We start from the raw sequence: 14,837 nt of genomic DNA, 5'->3' as shown, positions 1-14,837 counted from the left end.
ACATTCTATTTACAGACGCATTACATCATCCCGTGTGACGTCACGTGGGATTCCTGAACTTCTAAATCATTGCGGAGTGCGTTGGGCGGGGCTTAGCTCCACACCGGCCGGTCGGTTAGGGAAGTGAAAGGGAGACGCTTTCAGCGACTGGAGCTCGAACCCGGCTGCTCACTTGCGACGAGACGAACCGCCTGGTGGGTTCTTGTCTGGGGGCAGCGCGATGGGACGTCCCGCGGTCGTCGTGCATCGAAGGAGGCGTCAAAATTCAAGTCAATGGATCAATGAAAATGTATGATGTAATGTAAAATATTTCATTTAAAAAAAGGTGGAAAAAAAATAAAAAAAAATAGGGAAATAACAATAATAAAACTGTAATTTACTATTTTATTTAAAGAACACAGTATGCCTCAGTATCCTAAAAAAATAATAATAATAATAATAAAATACAAAAAAATAATAATAATAATAATAGTAATAATAACTAGCTCTCCAAATATCCCCATTAAAATAAGGGGAAAACTGTACTTAAAAAAATCTTGCAATTATAATAAATATTAAAAGTTTGTTTGTTTTTAAACTTATTCAAGATTAAAAACAAATGCATTGAATTAAAGTTAAATACAACTGAACTGCACTTGGCCAGCAATTCTTTATCCATACCACTAGATGGAGCCCATGCTCCACTTGTACTGTACCACACTGTGTGAATTGCTGTTGTAGAGGCTAGGACGTCTGCCTCACAGTTTTCAGGTTCGAATCTAATTAATGTTCTACTGGTTTGGAAGGTCTTTCGTGCCACATGTTAATAATAATTATCATAACTTTGAAGTAATTTGCTGCAAATTACATTCATACTCTTAATTCTCACTAGTTTCCCCAATCAAATGAACTGTTTACAAACGTTTCAAATCCTCAAGAGCACAAATGGAACGTCACGAGTCCATTGAGCAAAGCGTGGCAGTCATGTCTGCCATGTTTGGTCAGGCTTTCCTGCGCCCCAGCCAGGCCGGGGCAGACTGTAGGGGTAGAATTTTGTTGTGGTACAAGTGTGAAATGGGACCCAGCCCTACTGACTCATCATCCACCAATGGAGTGGAGTATGCAAATGAGCGCGGCCGCGGCAACAGGCCCAAACAGGAAGTTGTGATGATGTCATGTTGTGTGCGCAGCCATTCCTCCCCCTTGTGTGGATGTGAATCAGAGTTCTGTTGTGAGCCAAGATAGGGGATGTTTTACAGCATGAGTGCGTGCCAGTGCACAGTAACACTTAACTAGAGGAGGCGGTCACACTTGCAAGGCAATGACGGCAACCAGGAAGCCTCTGGTTGGTTCTGTGGGGCAGACAATACCACTTTATTACATCTACTTTTACCACATACTCCATGTGTGTCCATAACAGTCATTAGGCATTTCTCTCCAAAAATAATTTTTAAAAGTGTATGTATGAGATATAATTTGACTTCAAATTGGTAGTACCTGTTAAACAGCTGTTTGGATACAGTGTTGTTCATCAAGGATTTATATTATCATCTAGTACGCCATATCCATTTTCAATTTATGGACAAGAGATGAGAGAAGAAAAAGAGCAAGAGTGTGCCCCCAGCATGTCACGAGTGAGTTTGCTGAAGTCAGTGGCCAGTGCTTTATTGCAGGCTGTTATAATGGTCAATTAACAGGCCAGTTGGCCCTGATCAGCCAACCTCAGTGATTTAAGAACATTCTCCTCTCTCTGGGAGCCACACAAATACACACACACACGAAACCATAAACATATCCAAAGTTCTCTGAACTGAACAATTATAGGGTCACATTAATCAGTAAACTTTATAGATGGGGTGGTGGTGTCGTCAGTAGCTGATGCAACTTGCATTTTTATATTGATGTTTACGCACCAATAGAATCCAAATCGGAATCTCTTTTACTGGCTAAGCAGTGTTTAAAAAAATGTACATTATGTGTGCATGGTTTTGGTGTCGACCTACTACAGTTTTACATTAGAAAGAGCATACGTCACACCGCCAAATCAATAAATCATAAAAAGCAGACAGGGCTGTTTAGTTGAAAACAAAGCTATGATTCGTTCTGTATCTTCTGCCATCTAATGTGACTATACGTTCCTGGCATAGATAGCTGAAAAGGGATACCGTTTATTTTGATACACCTGTTTATTAATTGTGACAAACAGTCAAACACAAAGTGAAAACACCAGCAAGGAGCATGGAGAAGCACCAATAGTATATAGCCAACTTGGGCTGGAGTCAAAGTGCCTGACGTCAATCACTAGACCCCTCCCCTTAAAGGCACACATCAACATGCAAATTCTACAGTCAGCTGGATTACACTTTATAAAACACTTTAGATCTTTACATTGTTTTATTGTGGTTTTATATTTATATTTTGCAATGCAGTGATTATTTTCTTTACAAAAAACATTTGCGAAAACCATGTGAGAAGCCATAATGTGTTTTCCAACGTGTTCGGGACAATTTGGCATGGTCCAATAAAACCAAGGTCAATTTGTTTTTGTTCTTGTTTTGTTTTTAAATTGTAAAAGGTAAGTGTGGTGCAACTGCTCACCACGAAGTGAATGGTCACCTCAGCATGGTGGGGCTTTGAAAATCTAATTCTTTACACTTATTTCTACATTTAATTTCCAGTAAGTGATAAATGGACGGCTTTTTACATAGTATTGGTTTATGATGATGATATTTCAACACAGCGCTGAAAATCTTGAAATCCAATTACTTGATTAGATTCAGGACTGACCACACTGCATACGTCACACTTGTAACTTTATTATTTTGTATAATACGCGCAAAAGGAGCAGTGTAGCGAAAATATTGTGAATGCGGTTTGTTTTCATGATTTCACACATGCAAAGGTGCAAACAGGTAAGCAGGTCATGACGTAGCTGACACCAGCCAGGCCGGCAGCCCCCACCCCCCACCCACCGCCGAGCTTTCCTCCCAGCTGCGTCCGCTGCTGTCCTGTCTGGCCGCCCCGGTGTCTGCTGCTCCGCACTCTTCCCCGTTCCCTCCCCGAACTCGAACCCGAAGCCCTCCCTACCAGCCTACCTCCCTCGCTTCCACCGCCCCGGCTCCCGCAAGAAGACCCCCTACCCCGGCCCACCCCTCCGCCCGGTGAACGCACCAGCGCGCTCCCCGGTGAAAACAACATGACGGGCATCGCCGCCGCTTCCTTCTTCTCCAATTCCTGCAGGTTCGGAGGCTGCGGGCTGCAGTTCGAGTCTCTCGCCGAGCTCATCGTCCACATCGAGGACAATCATATCGGTGAGTCGGCCTCGGTGGGTGGGGAGGAGCGGGGGCAGAGAGCTAACTAGCTAGTCGCTGCTAGCTCACCTCCTAGCTAGGCGAGCTAAAGCCTCATAGGTTCGGGTTCCGCTATTCACGCTGCGGGCTTTACGTGGAGCCTCCTCTGAATTTTTGTTTTGCTTACAGTACTCGTATTTCATTCAAAACGAAACTAAAGGTTGTTTCCCGTCGGTATTTGCCGTTTTCCACCTTCACTCGGGCGGCATATGAGTTTAATTAGCAACCTGGCAGACAGCGGTTTCGCCAGCTAACATTTCAATGTTTACCACAGCGGGCCCGATGCGAGTCGGCTTGTGTATTGAACGCGTCTGCTTCAAGTGACTGAGCGCATTAACAAATCACTCCTTTCAAGTACGTTGACGTGAGCTTGTCAATTTGAAGTGACTTCAGCGCATTACGCATGTTTTGGTTCCCACCCACCAATGCACAAGTCTCAACTTGTTGCACTTTTCATTAAGTTTGCATGCAACATAAGGGGCGGAGTATATCATGGACTGGTCGTTAATAAACAAATCATCATTTATACTTATATTCACACAAGGGTTAATTGCATATTGACGGTTCAGTGTGCATGGATTTGCCTCTTCACAGATTCTGTTTTGTATAGTAAAATTTGCCAGAGCTATTTGGTGGCATCATGGAGCTGAAGTGAGTTGAGGCGCTTCATTTGACAAAACTAGTCAAATGCAACCATCTTGTCAAACTCCTCACATGAAGGTTGGGGCTGCGTTTACGCTCACCAGTGTGCAACATCGTATGACGAAGCAAGCAATTTTTGAGATAATCCACAAATCCACTTAGTTTTTTTTATACCACAGAACTCAGTAATGCGTAACAAAGATAATTAGTGCTAATCACTATTCATGGTGTGTTTGAAGGAAGCAGTGGATGACAGTGAGCGTAGACCGGAGGTTTCATGGAGCCAGTCGCCATGGCAACTGGCAGCCTCTAAAAGGGGTCAGGGAGACTTTGCCTCGGCGTCAACTCGTCACACCTGCTGTCTTGTCCATAAAGAGCGCGGCCGTGCCAGTGTCAGTCGGGGTGAGGACACCCGATGTGATGTCACACCACTTTGGGGTCAGAACAGAGGATGTGTTTATGGACCGGGAACGAGGGGGGAGGGCTGCACACGTTGTGTGCCACTTATTCATCCCTTGAGTTAAAAGGAGCGAATCTGTGAATAGCTGTGACATTCTCTTGGTAAGCCAGCCTGTGGTAATGTAGAACATAAGACTCTAATGAGGACAAGTGGTATAGAAAATGAATGGATGGCGCTATCAGTTGCCCTTATAGGCCCCCATCTGCACCATATTTTGACCTTTTGAGCCCACGGCCATCAACCGCGCAGAGAGGTCGTTTACAAGTCCCATTAATGACCAGCCGCTCGCTTTTAATGCCGCAGCAGGTCATCGGTGGCCTCCACGGCTACAAGTTCAATCAATCGCTCGCTCAGATCGGTTACCACGGAGATGGGGAGGGGGTTGAGGTGGTAGTGTGGCAGAAAAGGGCGTATCACTTGAGTTCCTATTTTCCTTGAGATACAGTGCATCCGGAAAGTATTCACATGGTTTCACTATTTCCACATTTTGTTTTTAAGAGATGTATTCAAAAATGGAATAGTTTGATTTCTCCCTTCAAATTCCATTATAATACTTATATATGCATTTTTTTTAAATGCTTATGTTTTTTAGAATTATGGATTTTTTTTTTTTATTACATTTTGAAATGAAGCTGTTATATAACAAAATGTGGAGCAAGGGAAGCGTTGTGTATACTTTCCAGATGCTCTACACATGTTTTTTTTTGTAGTTCTTTCTGCAGTAAAATTGACTTTTCGGCTATGTTGAAAAGTAGAAAAATAGCTTGAGAGCCTTAAAAACACAAATATAATTCTCAGTGTTTAAAAAAAAAAAAACCACTTAAAATAAAAATTATTAGAGAACATTTTTGAAGTTCAAAGTAACTTTACAAGAATAAATTTGTGTAATGAGGAAAAAGTAGGAAATTTGAATTGATTATCTTTCCCATTTTTATATAACTGTGCATATTATGTAGTACACAGCTTACTAATACTTTAATATTCTTTAATGTCATAGGCCTATGTATAAAGAGACCAATATAATATGGCGAGATAAAGCTAAAATAATGTAGAACTACCCATCCTTTGAAGATGTGATCAGTAATCAATCAAAAGAAAAGCTAGGATTAATTTAACTCCTTTTAGCATTAAATATGTATGCCAAACACATTGAAAAGAAAACAAATAAGCAGAGATGAGAAGTTGAGTCTTAATTACAAAAATATTGGTGAAATATTTTGAGAATACAGCCACAATTTCTTCTATATAACTCGTAATATTACAAGAAAAAAAATCCAATACAGTATTTTGAGACATTTTCTGATGAAATAAAAATAATTTTGTGAGAATAAAGTCATATTATGAGGAATGAGGAGATTTAATATTTTTACAAGAAAAGGACATAATATTTTCTGAGTAAAGTTTAGAACATTGTGCGAAAGTAAAGTCATAATTTTTTTTATTAAATTGTATTTTTCAAGAATGAAGTCTCGTCATTGAAATGGTCAAGAAAGATGCTAAAAAGTTCAGACTGAATGTCCTTAAAAAAAAAAACCAAAAACAAAAACCTAATTTCTTTTGACAATACTGACCTCTTGTGGCTATATCTGTTCTGTACCACATAGCTCACCATCCCGCCCCCTCCAGTCATTCAAACCCCAGCCCAGCTGCACACATGTAAGTAAACACCAGACGAGTGTTTCCGTGAGAAAAGCGCTTAATATGTGTCGACTACCTCATCCTACAAAAAAGCGATAACATCTCAGCAATGACATAGCCCCTGCTTTTTCGATCGCCGCAGGAAATTGTTTTCAGAGCACGATGTTTAGTTGTTGTCCCGATAGGTCAGGTCTGAGGAATGTGATGATGTCAGGCTGATCTGCCTGTGCGCACATTTGTGTGTCACCTCCATGCGCACCAACCTGCCCTGCGACCTCAACAAAGGCAGCACAAAGAAGCCGAGCACGGGGTGGGGAGATTAAAACAAGGAAGAAAAGACCCGGGGCGAAAGTAGGGAAATCCCAAACTGTTTTGTTCTCACTGAATACACTCTGCAACTTGATGAGCATTACGTCAAATATTATCGGTGATCTTATTTGCTTTTGTGACGATTATCTGCCTGCATCAGCACCTAGTGAGTCTTTGCAAGAGTTACAAACAATATTATGTTAGATCATGTCGTCACCTTACTAAAATAAAGCTTACGTCATTTTTTTCAGAAAACACAGAAAACTGAACCAATTACTGATTTCATTATATTTATTAATAATTTAATTTCAGCTGTAGAACTGAATCACTTGTTTTACCAACAATGTAACTGATTTTAGCTTTTTTTTTTTTTTTTTTAAATCAAAATATGACATAGTCCATTATTTTAAGAAGATATTTGCTTTAGCGTGGTGTGATATCCCGATTAAAATTGCATTTATGAAACCTTTTCTGTTAAAAAGAAGAAGGGAAAAAAACCAAATCATTGACTGTGCATGTAATTTAGTAACAGGTAATATTTTAGCATAATTTAACAATTATGTGCATATAAATTTAACACTGTATAATAATGCCAGATTAAACAAAAACGACCTGCAATTTAAAAAAAACAAAACAAACATTTTATTGTTTTAGCCTCAATCGGTCACTCTTGTGTCTGATAGGTTGTTCTTCCTCGGGCGTGGTTATTTCTTAATGAAAATAAATGACTAAATAAATAAATCCAAATGCTTACTTTAAATGTTTGCAGTTTAGTGGATGTGTGAATGATGAACTCCATTGTAGTGGTGGAACATTGAACTGTAGCGATGTAAGGATCACGACACGATAAATATCATGTTATGAACCTCACAATATGATAATTATGATATTTTGGGGAGGTGGGTGATATTAAAAAAGCTCACAATATTGTACAAAACCTCACTGAGAGGGGGGAAGCATAATTTTGTGCTTTTGTACAAAATAACAGATATGACAAAGAAATAAGCTTGTTCATGTCATGTCACATGTCAATGGCGTGTGCTCCTACAGAAAAATCTGAAAAATACATGCTGGTATGACTTAATGGAGTGATAATTGCTGCAGTGGCCAAAACATTCCTAGTTCAAATTAAACTGCACTAATAAAGTAACCCCCAGAGGGTGCTAAAACCGCACAAATCAAAGACAACCAAACTTTTTATTTTTTATTTTAATTTTTACAGTCGTGCTGCATTTAATATCGTGACATGACGCCGACAATATCGTAGCAATTTTAATATCCCTGCTCTACAGCACACTAATTATTAAATGACATTTAGGATCATACAAAGATCCCGGTAAGTTACAACTTCCCTTTACTTGCCTTTTACTCTGTCCGAACGATCCATTGCCCTTAAAAGCTACACTCTTGCATCCTTTTTGGGGAGGTGTGACACGGAAAGGTGCATGTTGCCATACCACTTCCTGAATGACCTGTGAGGGTGTAGCGGTGCAATTAGTGGACTGGCATCCCTAAAGCGGAACTGTAGAAGCTCTCTTTTCACGGCGTGCACGCGAGCTCACACATCATCGCGTGGCGGAAGTCGCCAGGCCCCCGAGTGCCACGCCATGCACCGCGGCGCGTAATTACAGGGAAGTTTACCTCTCTCTCTCTCTTTTTTTTTTTTTAACCCCGCCCACATTCCCGCTTCTTGGCCTCCATCCGGCTGCCTGCTGCTCGAGAAACACGTTAAAATGCTGTGTGTGGCTTAATTAACAGCCTGCAAAACAAGCTGTGCATTCTTGGCTTGCTTTCAGAACGTGTATAGACACACGCACAGTGCACACACATGCACTGTAATGCATCAGAAGGGGGCACTCTTGTGCTGCTGATAAGACAGTTGGTGTGAAGAGCGCTGCTGACTCTTGATTGGATGCAACAGAATCTGAGACACACATGTACATGCCCAAAGTCAGCAGGGAGCTCCAGCTCACGTGACCCGAATGAGGACAAGCACGATAGAAAATGGACAGATTTGTTGCAGCAGTGTAGCTATGTCTAAAATTGTAGACAGTTACCTCCGTTAGTTACTGTAATGAATCAAACATATGCACAGACGCAGCTGCCCTCCTGTCCATCAGCTTCCTGTGCTGCGAGGCGAGCGGACGTCGTAAACATGGCAGCGTCTGCACACCTGGCTCACCTCACAGGCCTCGTATCCGCATAAAACCCTGTCGCTGGTTGCCTATACAGTCAACCCCAGTTTATTACGAAGGATATGTTCCAAACCCTCCCGAAATCTGTGATATTGAGGGAACTTTTATCAGTAATTTTACCCGCCTCACATCCTTTCAATATATTTGTTTTTAACACAATTAAATTTAAGAGGCAGAGCCTTGTGGATTACCTTTTGATGAACAACCACATAACTTTGCCTTAAAAGTGCTAACGCTAGCCCCTCAAAGGAAACTACATTGGTATTGCTGTCTTGGAAAATAGTGTCACGAATATATTTTACTCAAACCAATTCAACATTTGTTACTCATAAGATAAAGAAATAGCATTACTGCATCAAAGTTTTTTTGTTTGTTAGTTATTGACCAGTTAGCACAGCAGCTAACACAGATAGCTTTTACTCGAGTAAAAATGTGATCATTAGAATTGATTTGCAACCCTTCCCTGTCCCAGGAATTAGAATAATATTAAAATAAATCCAAATAACACTTACATTTTTAAATTGTAAATAATTGATTTATGTAGCATTTTTTATAAACTGTAATTTTGCCTTATAAGTTGTTCTAGCTTGCTTAATGCTAACGCTAGCCGGGCAAAGGAAACTAGCATTTGTGTTGCTGTCATGGAAAATAGTGGGAAGCAAATATTTTACACTTGTTACTAATAAGATAAAGAAAAAGCACTACTGTATCAAAGTTTTTGTTTGTTTGTTTGTTTGTTCTCGACCAGGTAGCTTGTACTCTTGAGTGAAAAGGGTTACCATTAGCATTGATTTGCAGCCCTGCCACTTTAATTAGAGGAATATTAAAGTAAATCCAAATACAACTTAACTTTGTTTAATTGTAAATAAAGAATTTATTCTGTTGTATTTTGTAAGTATATGTTTTTCTTATGTGCCAACATCTATTGAACCCCGATTAGTGTAGTAGCAGATTCTGTGTGTGTAATAGTGTGTTCCTTTTCCGGGGCTTGTTTTCTTGTTTGCCGGTTTCCTTGGTGTTGTCCCGTTCTGTCGGACGTCTGCTTTCGTTTCAGATTACGAGGTGTGAAAGTCTGAAAACTGAAGATGGCCGGCACGCACGCACACACATAGACACACATTTGGGAAAAGCTGGAAAAAGGAGTACTCGGGGTGTGTTTTGTTCAGAGTTGCGCTGATATGATCCAACTCCTTCGCCACATCCATCTGATAGCCATTACTCGGCATGTACTGTTACACAGACCAGCACGCTGTGGCCGAACACTTGATGGCGCTGGTGCTTCACGGTAGCCCCACCCGCGAGCCCCCACCCCATCCCTCCAACTGGTTTCCCTGGCAGACTTAATGGTGCTCCCCTCAAGCAGTGGAAGTCGCCCCAAAGAGCGTCTGTGTGTGTTTTAGCAATGCACAGTATACATTCATCACAGCGCCCTTGTGTCTCCTTTACTCCCATGCGAAATTCTTTTTTTTGCGACTCTCAATACACAAAGCCTGGGAAGGCCCTCACAGAGGGCCGTCATGGTCACCCGTGACTGTACGCAATTTGTTATTCGTGACACACCATGGTGATTGGTCCGCTCATTTATCAGGCAGCAAGAACAGAGAAGCCCTCTTGATTAACGTGGAATCTCTCTCTCTCGGTCTCAGACACAGATCCGCGGGTCCTGGAGAAGCAGGAGCAACAGCAGCCCACCTACTTGGCCCTCAGCTACATCAACAGGTACCGTCGGGCCTGTCTTTAGGCGGCAGCGTTTGCGTGCGTTCATTTCGCCGGAGGGGTGGGAGCCGTCCAAATGACGGATGTCCTCCCATCGACAATGTCATGAGTCATTGGCAAAGCAGCAGAGAAAACCACAGAAGACATGAGACGCCTGAGTCAGGACGACAGCTCATGTGTGTTTTTGTTTGTTTGCAAGTGTGGCAAACCGATGCATCACACGCCTCTTAAATCACTATCGGCCGCAACATGGAGAAAAATGCGACTGAAAGAGAGAGTTTAGTTTTTTTTGTAGGGGGTGGGAGTGTAATTGTTCAAGTGGCAAGCTTGTAAATGTCATCTGCAGTCCCCCGGAACATGTTTTGATGGCGGGATGTATTTTCAGGGGCAGTTTGTTCATCTTAATTAGATCTTGTCAAAACTTAACACTCGTAATAGTGGCTGTTAGCGACGGGCGTCATTAAAAGCTCCTCAATACAGTAACCGGTAGCAAAGTAATGGTGACATTATCTTCCTGGACTGTCCTCTCGGGCCCTTTTCACTTCCCACAACACAAAGCAAGGCCTGTAAAGCTATGTTCGAATGAGATCTATTGGAAGAGCTGAGATCTCAACCGACACCTTTGGGATGAATTACAACTCCAGAAGAGTACAACAAGTAGTCGCTGCAAAGTGTTTCCCTTCCTTTTTCACTTTTTCTAGTACATAATGTCCATAAATTCTACTCATAATTCAACAAATTTTAGTACAAAAGCAATGAATAGACAAATCTGTGGAAATTATTACACTGACCTCTATAAATTCCTTGTCTTGGAGTAGCCATTTATTTTTAGCGGTTTATGTACAGTACACAAACGCAATGTCATTAAAAACTTACAGTAAACTACAAGTGCAAAAATAAATCAATTACCAAATTAATTAATTAGGTGTGCATGAAATTCATGGTGGAATCAGCTTCAGGATGCAAAATTAAGAGATACATCAAGAAATTTCAGTCCCCGTCGTTACGTTTTCAAAGGTAATGCGTTTAAACAAAATTATTAATTACCGGTATTAGTGGTGTCAGGCAATCAGATTTTTTAATCGTAATTAATTCCATGACTTTAATAGATAACTTGTGAAATCGGAAATTTTATATATGTTCTAAATGTACAATAAAAATATTTTTTTAAGTTTTCATCTGCGTTAACATAAAAGTGGGAAAAAAATGTTAAATAGAAATATGACGGCATCTGTCAGTCATTGATACAGTAATTTCATAATAAGTCATAAAATTGAGTTAAAAATTTAAAATATGTACTGTACTGTAAAAAAAAACAAGTGTGATATTGACTTGTGTTGAGGTCATTTGCCTGCCACTAGATGGTATAATTGCATTCGCAAGACATTCGCAACAGCTCAGTGCATTTTTCTTTTCATATTTAGAGCTATCTAATCTTTAACATGAAGTAACTTGTGAAATTCTGCACATATTTAAAATGGTAAAATACAACTTGACCCCAGTCTCCACAAATATATGCATTATTATTACTTTTATTACTGCTAAATGTAATCAGACGTAAAAAAAAATAAAAAATGGTGACGTTAAAAGAACTTTAAATTAACTCAAAATTAATTCACTAATTTTGACATCCCTATTAATTATGTTTTAGGGAGGGGGGGTTGTCAATTATGAATGACATCTAGTGCACGCCTTTACTAAACTAAGCTACAAGTGTGAATTTTTTTTTCTTTACTTCAAATTTCTTTTTCTTTTGTTTCTTTTTCTTTTGTCATTCAAATGAAACGTTTAAGAGCGGTCGAATCCACATTGTGTAAATAACCGGTGACTCATTTCCCGTCAGGTTCATGACGGACGCTGCGCGGCGGGAGCAGGAGACCATGAAGAAGAAGGTCGCGCCCAAGCTGTCGCTGTCCATCACGGGCGCCTTGTCGAGGAACAGCACGGCTACGCCCCCTCGCCACACCAGCGGCAACCTGACGCCGCCCGTCACGCCCCCCATCACCCCTTCCTCCTCCTTCCGCAGCAGCACGCCGACAGGTACGACCACAGGTGTGCGCGCTTATCACTATCCTACTAGTGCACTGAATTGTCCATGCACTAGTATACCTTTTGTCCTCACCCGTAAGACAATTCAGGGCATTAGTAGAACGACTGCACTACTAGTGACATAAAATTCTACTAGTTAACATATAGTGCTTCACTAGTCATACTCGTAGTGCACAGTTTTACCTCAGTAGTAGCGTAATAGTTCTAGTTGTGAGCAGAAATGGCACACAGTATTCGAAGGTAGTCGTGAAAAAACGTCACTAGCAAGACATTAGTTTTACTAGTGCCCTAAGTTGTTCTACTAATGTGCATAATTGTCTTGACAGATGTTTATTGTCAGTCTTAATTGCAGTTTAGACACAACAAACACGTTGATTTAACCAAACCACATCACTTAACTCATTTTCTCCCTAAAACGTATAAAAACGTTCTGTTTTAAATATTGTCATGGTCCCAAACACGTTTTTTTTTTTTTTTTTTTTTTGTAACCTAGAGCATAGAGAAGGCTTTGATGCAGCCTCTGACTTAAAGAGGTCGCTTAAAACAATGGTAGTTATTGCAAAACACGACCAGCAGGTGGCAACAGAGTATAAGAGCTCAACCAGGGCCATGTTGCAACAGGCTCTTTTCCCCAGTGTTTTAAACAGGGTTGTGAATAATGATGAAACTTAGCTAATTGCTGCGAAACGAAAACATAAACAAATATACTTTTTTTTTTCTTGATGAAAGAAGACACTCTGATCTTTCTTTTGGTAGGTTCCATGTTTTTATAGCAATAGAGCACGATATTCTGTGGGCCCTGCAAAATCAGTCAAAATCCAGTAAAGCAGAGCGAAGGGAGTTGCTTCAGTGAGAATGGCCGGGAGTGAATGAGTTAAAAAAAAAAAATCTGCTAGCTTAATGCTATCACACAATGCAAAACGCCATAGATGGGCTACTAAAACTCGCGTCAATGTTGTGAGAGTTACACATTTTTTTAACACGTAGGTCAACCATATAATGATACTTAAAGGCATGTAGTCTTCATCTTCTGAAAATTATTATTACGAGCGTTTGCTGAGTCATCAATTTGTGAAACTCTTCTATGTCATATGTCTATTACACTGCCCTCTGATGGCCAAGGCAAACACACCAGACGGAGATTGTCAATCGGCATTTTTAATTAATTGTGACGCTCAAACTGTTTAATTCGTTGTGCTACTGTGTGAGCATTTTTTTGTGGGCATTTTAGCTGGTCAACCTAATATTAGGATGAGCCCCCTTTTACCCCCATTACACAGTATGTGTGTGCGTGTGTGTTAAATATACAGGCTCCTGCTGCAAGCAGACCAGTCAACACTCTTCTAATTACAAAGCAGCTGTCAAGCTGTGTGCTCACATGAGGCTGTGAGTGTGTATATAAATGTGCGCAGCTCAGAAGCAGCCCAAATGGTTCCTGAACGTAGTGTTAGGTCTGCACTTTTACACGCACACATGCACACATTTCAACATGTGCCAGGGTACCATCCATTTCCTCATGCTGAGGTGCAGAATTTCCTGTGTGATGGTGGGGGGGCCAGTGTGTGCTGGTGTGCGCGTGCGAGAGTGGAAACTATTCTCCAGAGTACTTTTCCAGCCTGAGCAATGGCGATCACTCCCACTTAATGATTGCCTTCCATGTGCCAATCCCTGCGTTTTGACTCACAGGCACAAGAGAATGCAGATATGGACAAGGTGTTTTTTTTTTGTGTGAGAATGTGGTCCACTAGCACAAATACACACATACACAATCCTCAAAAAATAGCAAAATGAGAACAAGGGTGGGCTAACTTCCATTTTTGCCATTTTTGTTTACTGGCTTCAATCAAATTGTGGGGGGGGGTTACAACTTTGGTAATTTATAATAACATACCAATGTATATTGTACCTAGAGATACTGTCAAACTAAAACAAAACAAATATTACACATTATGTATTTAATGCAACCACAAATCGGAGTCTGCTAGTTTCATGCTAAAACACAACAATGAGCTAACGAACAGTGTTTTTTAGTGATTTTTAGTGGTGTTATGTACATCAACTCAGGTAGACACACAATATGGCAAGAATCACGGGACTTCATCCTCTGCAAAAAAACAAAACAAAAATGTTTCAGTTTACAGAGCCGCTTAACAGTAGTTGTGAAAGTCTTTCTTTTGTCTTCACGAGTGTATTATACTGCCCCCGGTGGCTAATTACCACACACCAGAAGAAGTCACAATGAATTAATCATGATGCACGTTTTATTATTTTGCATTCTAATTACAGTGTTGTCACATTTTTTAAAAAATAAAATAAAAAACTTCATGTCTCACTCAAGGCACCACTGTAGTATGCCAAGTTAAAAATAAATAAATAAAGATAAGTAATTTGCCAATCTTCAAACATATATTTGCGTAATGTTTAATCACACTGGTCAAGTGCAAATTTTAATGAGACGGCTTTATGTGTCCCTAAACATATTTTTGACATTGATTACGT

At 40.5% G+C, this 14,837-nt stretch overlaps 1 protein-coding gene across 2 annotated transcripts in view; it reads left to right on the top strand.

Moving 5' to 3' along the window:
- The first annotated feature begins 2,827 nt into the window (after positions 1-2,827).
- The window catches only part of LOC144007239 (juxtaposed with another zinc finger protein 1), a 16,867-nt gene continuing 4,857 nt past the window's right edge, over positions 2,828-14,837 (top strand). For both annotated transcript variants that reach the window (XR_013280125.1, XM_077506685.1), the window contains exons 1-3: positions 2,828-3,290; positions 10,220-10,292; positions 12,133-12,329. Coding sequence is in view for 1 of the 2 variants with exons in the window: in XM_077506685.1 (XP_077362811.1) it covers positions 3,176-3,290; positions 10,220-10,292; positions 12,133-12,329 (385 nt within the window). In the remaining variant the exon portion in view is untranslated. The remainder of the gene's footprint in view (positions 3,291-10,219; positions 10,293-12,132; positions 12,330-14,837) is intronic.

This window comes from Festucalex cinctus, chromosome 19 (assembly GCF_051991245.1).
Source record: "Festucalex cinctus isolate MCC-2025b chromosome 19, RoL_Fcin_1.0, whole genome shotgun sequence".
Classification (NCBI taxonomy): domain Eukaryota; kingdom Metazoa; phylum Chordata; class Actinopteri; order Syngnathiformes; family Syngnathidae; genus Festucalex; species Festucalex cinctus.
Note: the sequence above shows the minus strand (reverse complement) of the source record. Positions and strands in the feature narration are given on the sequence as shown.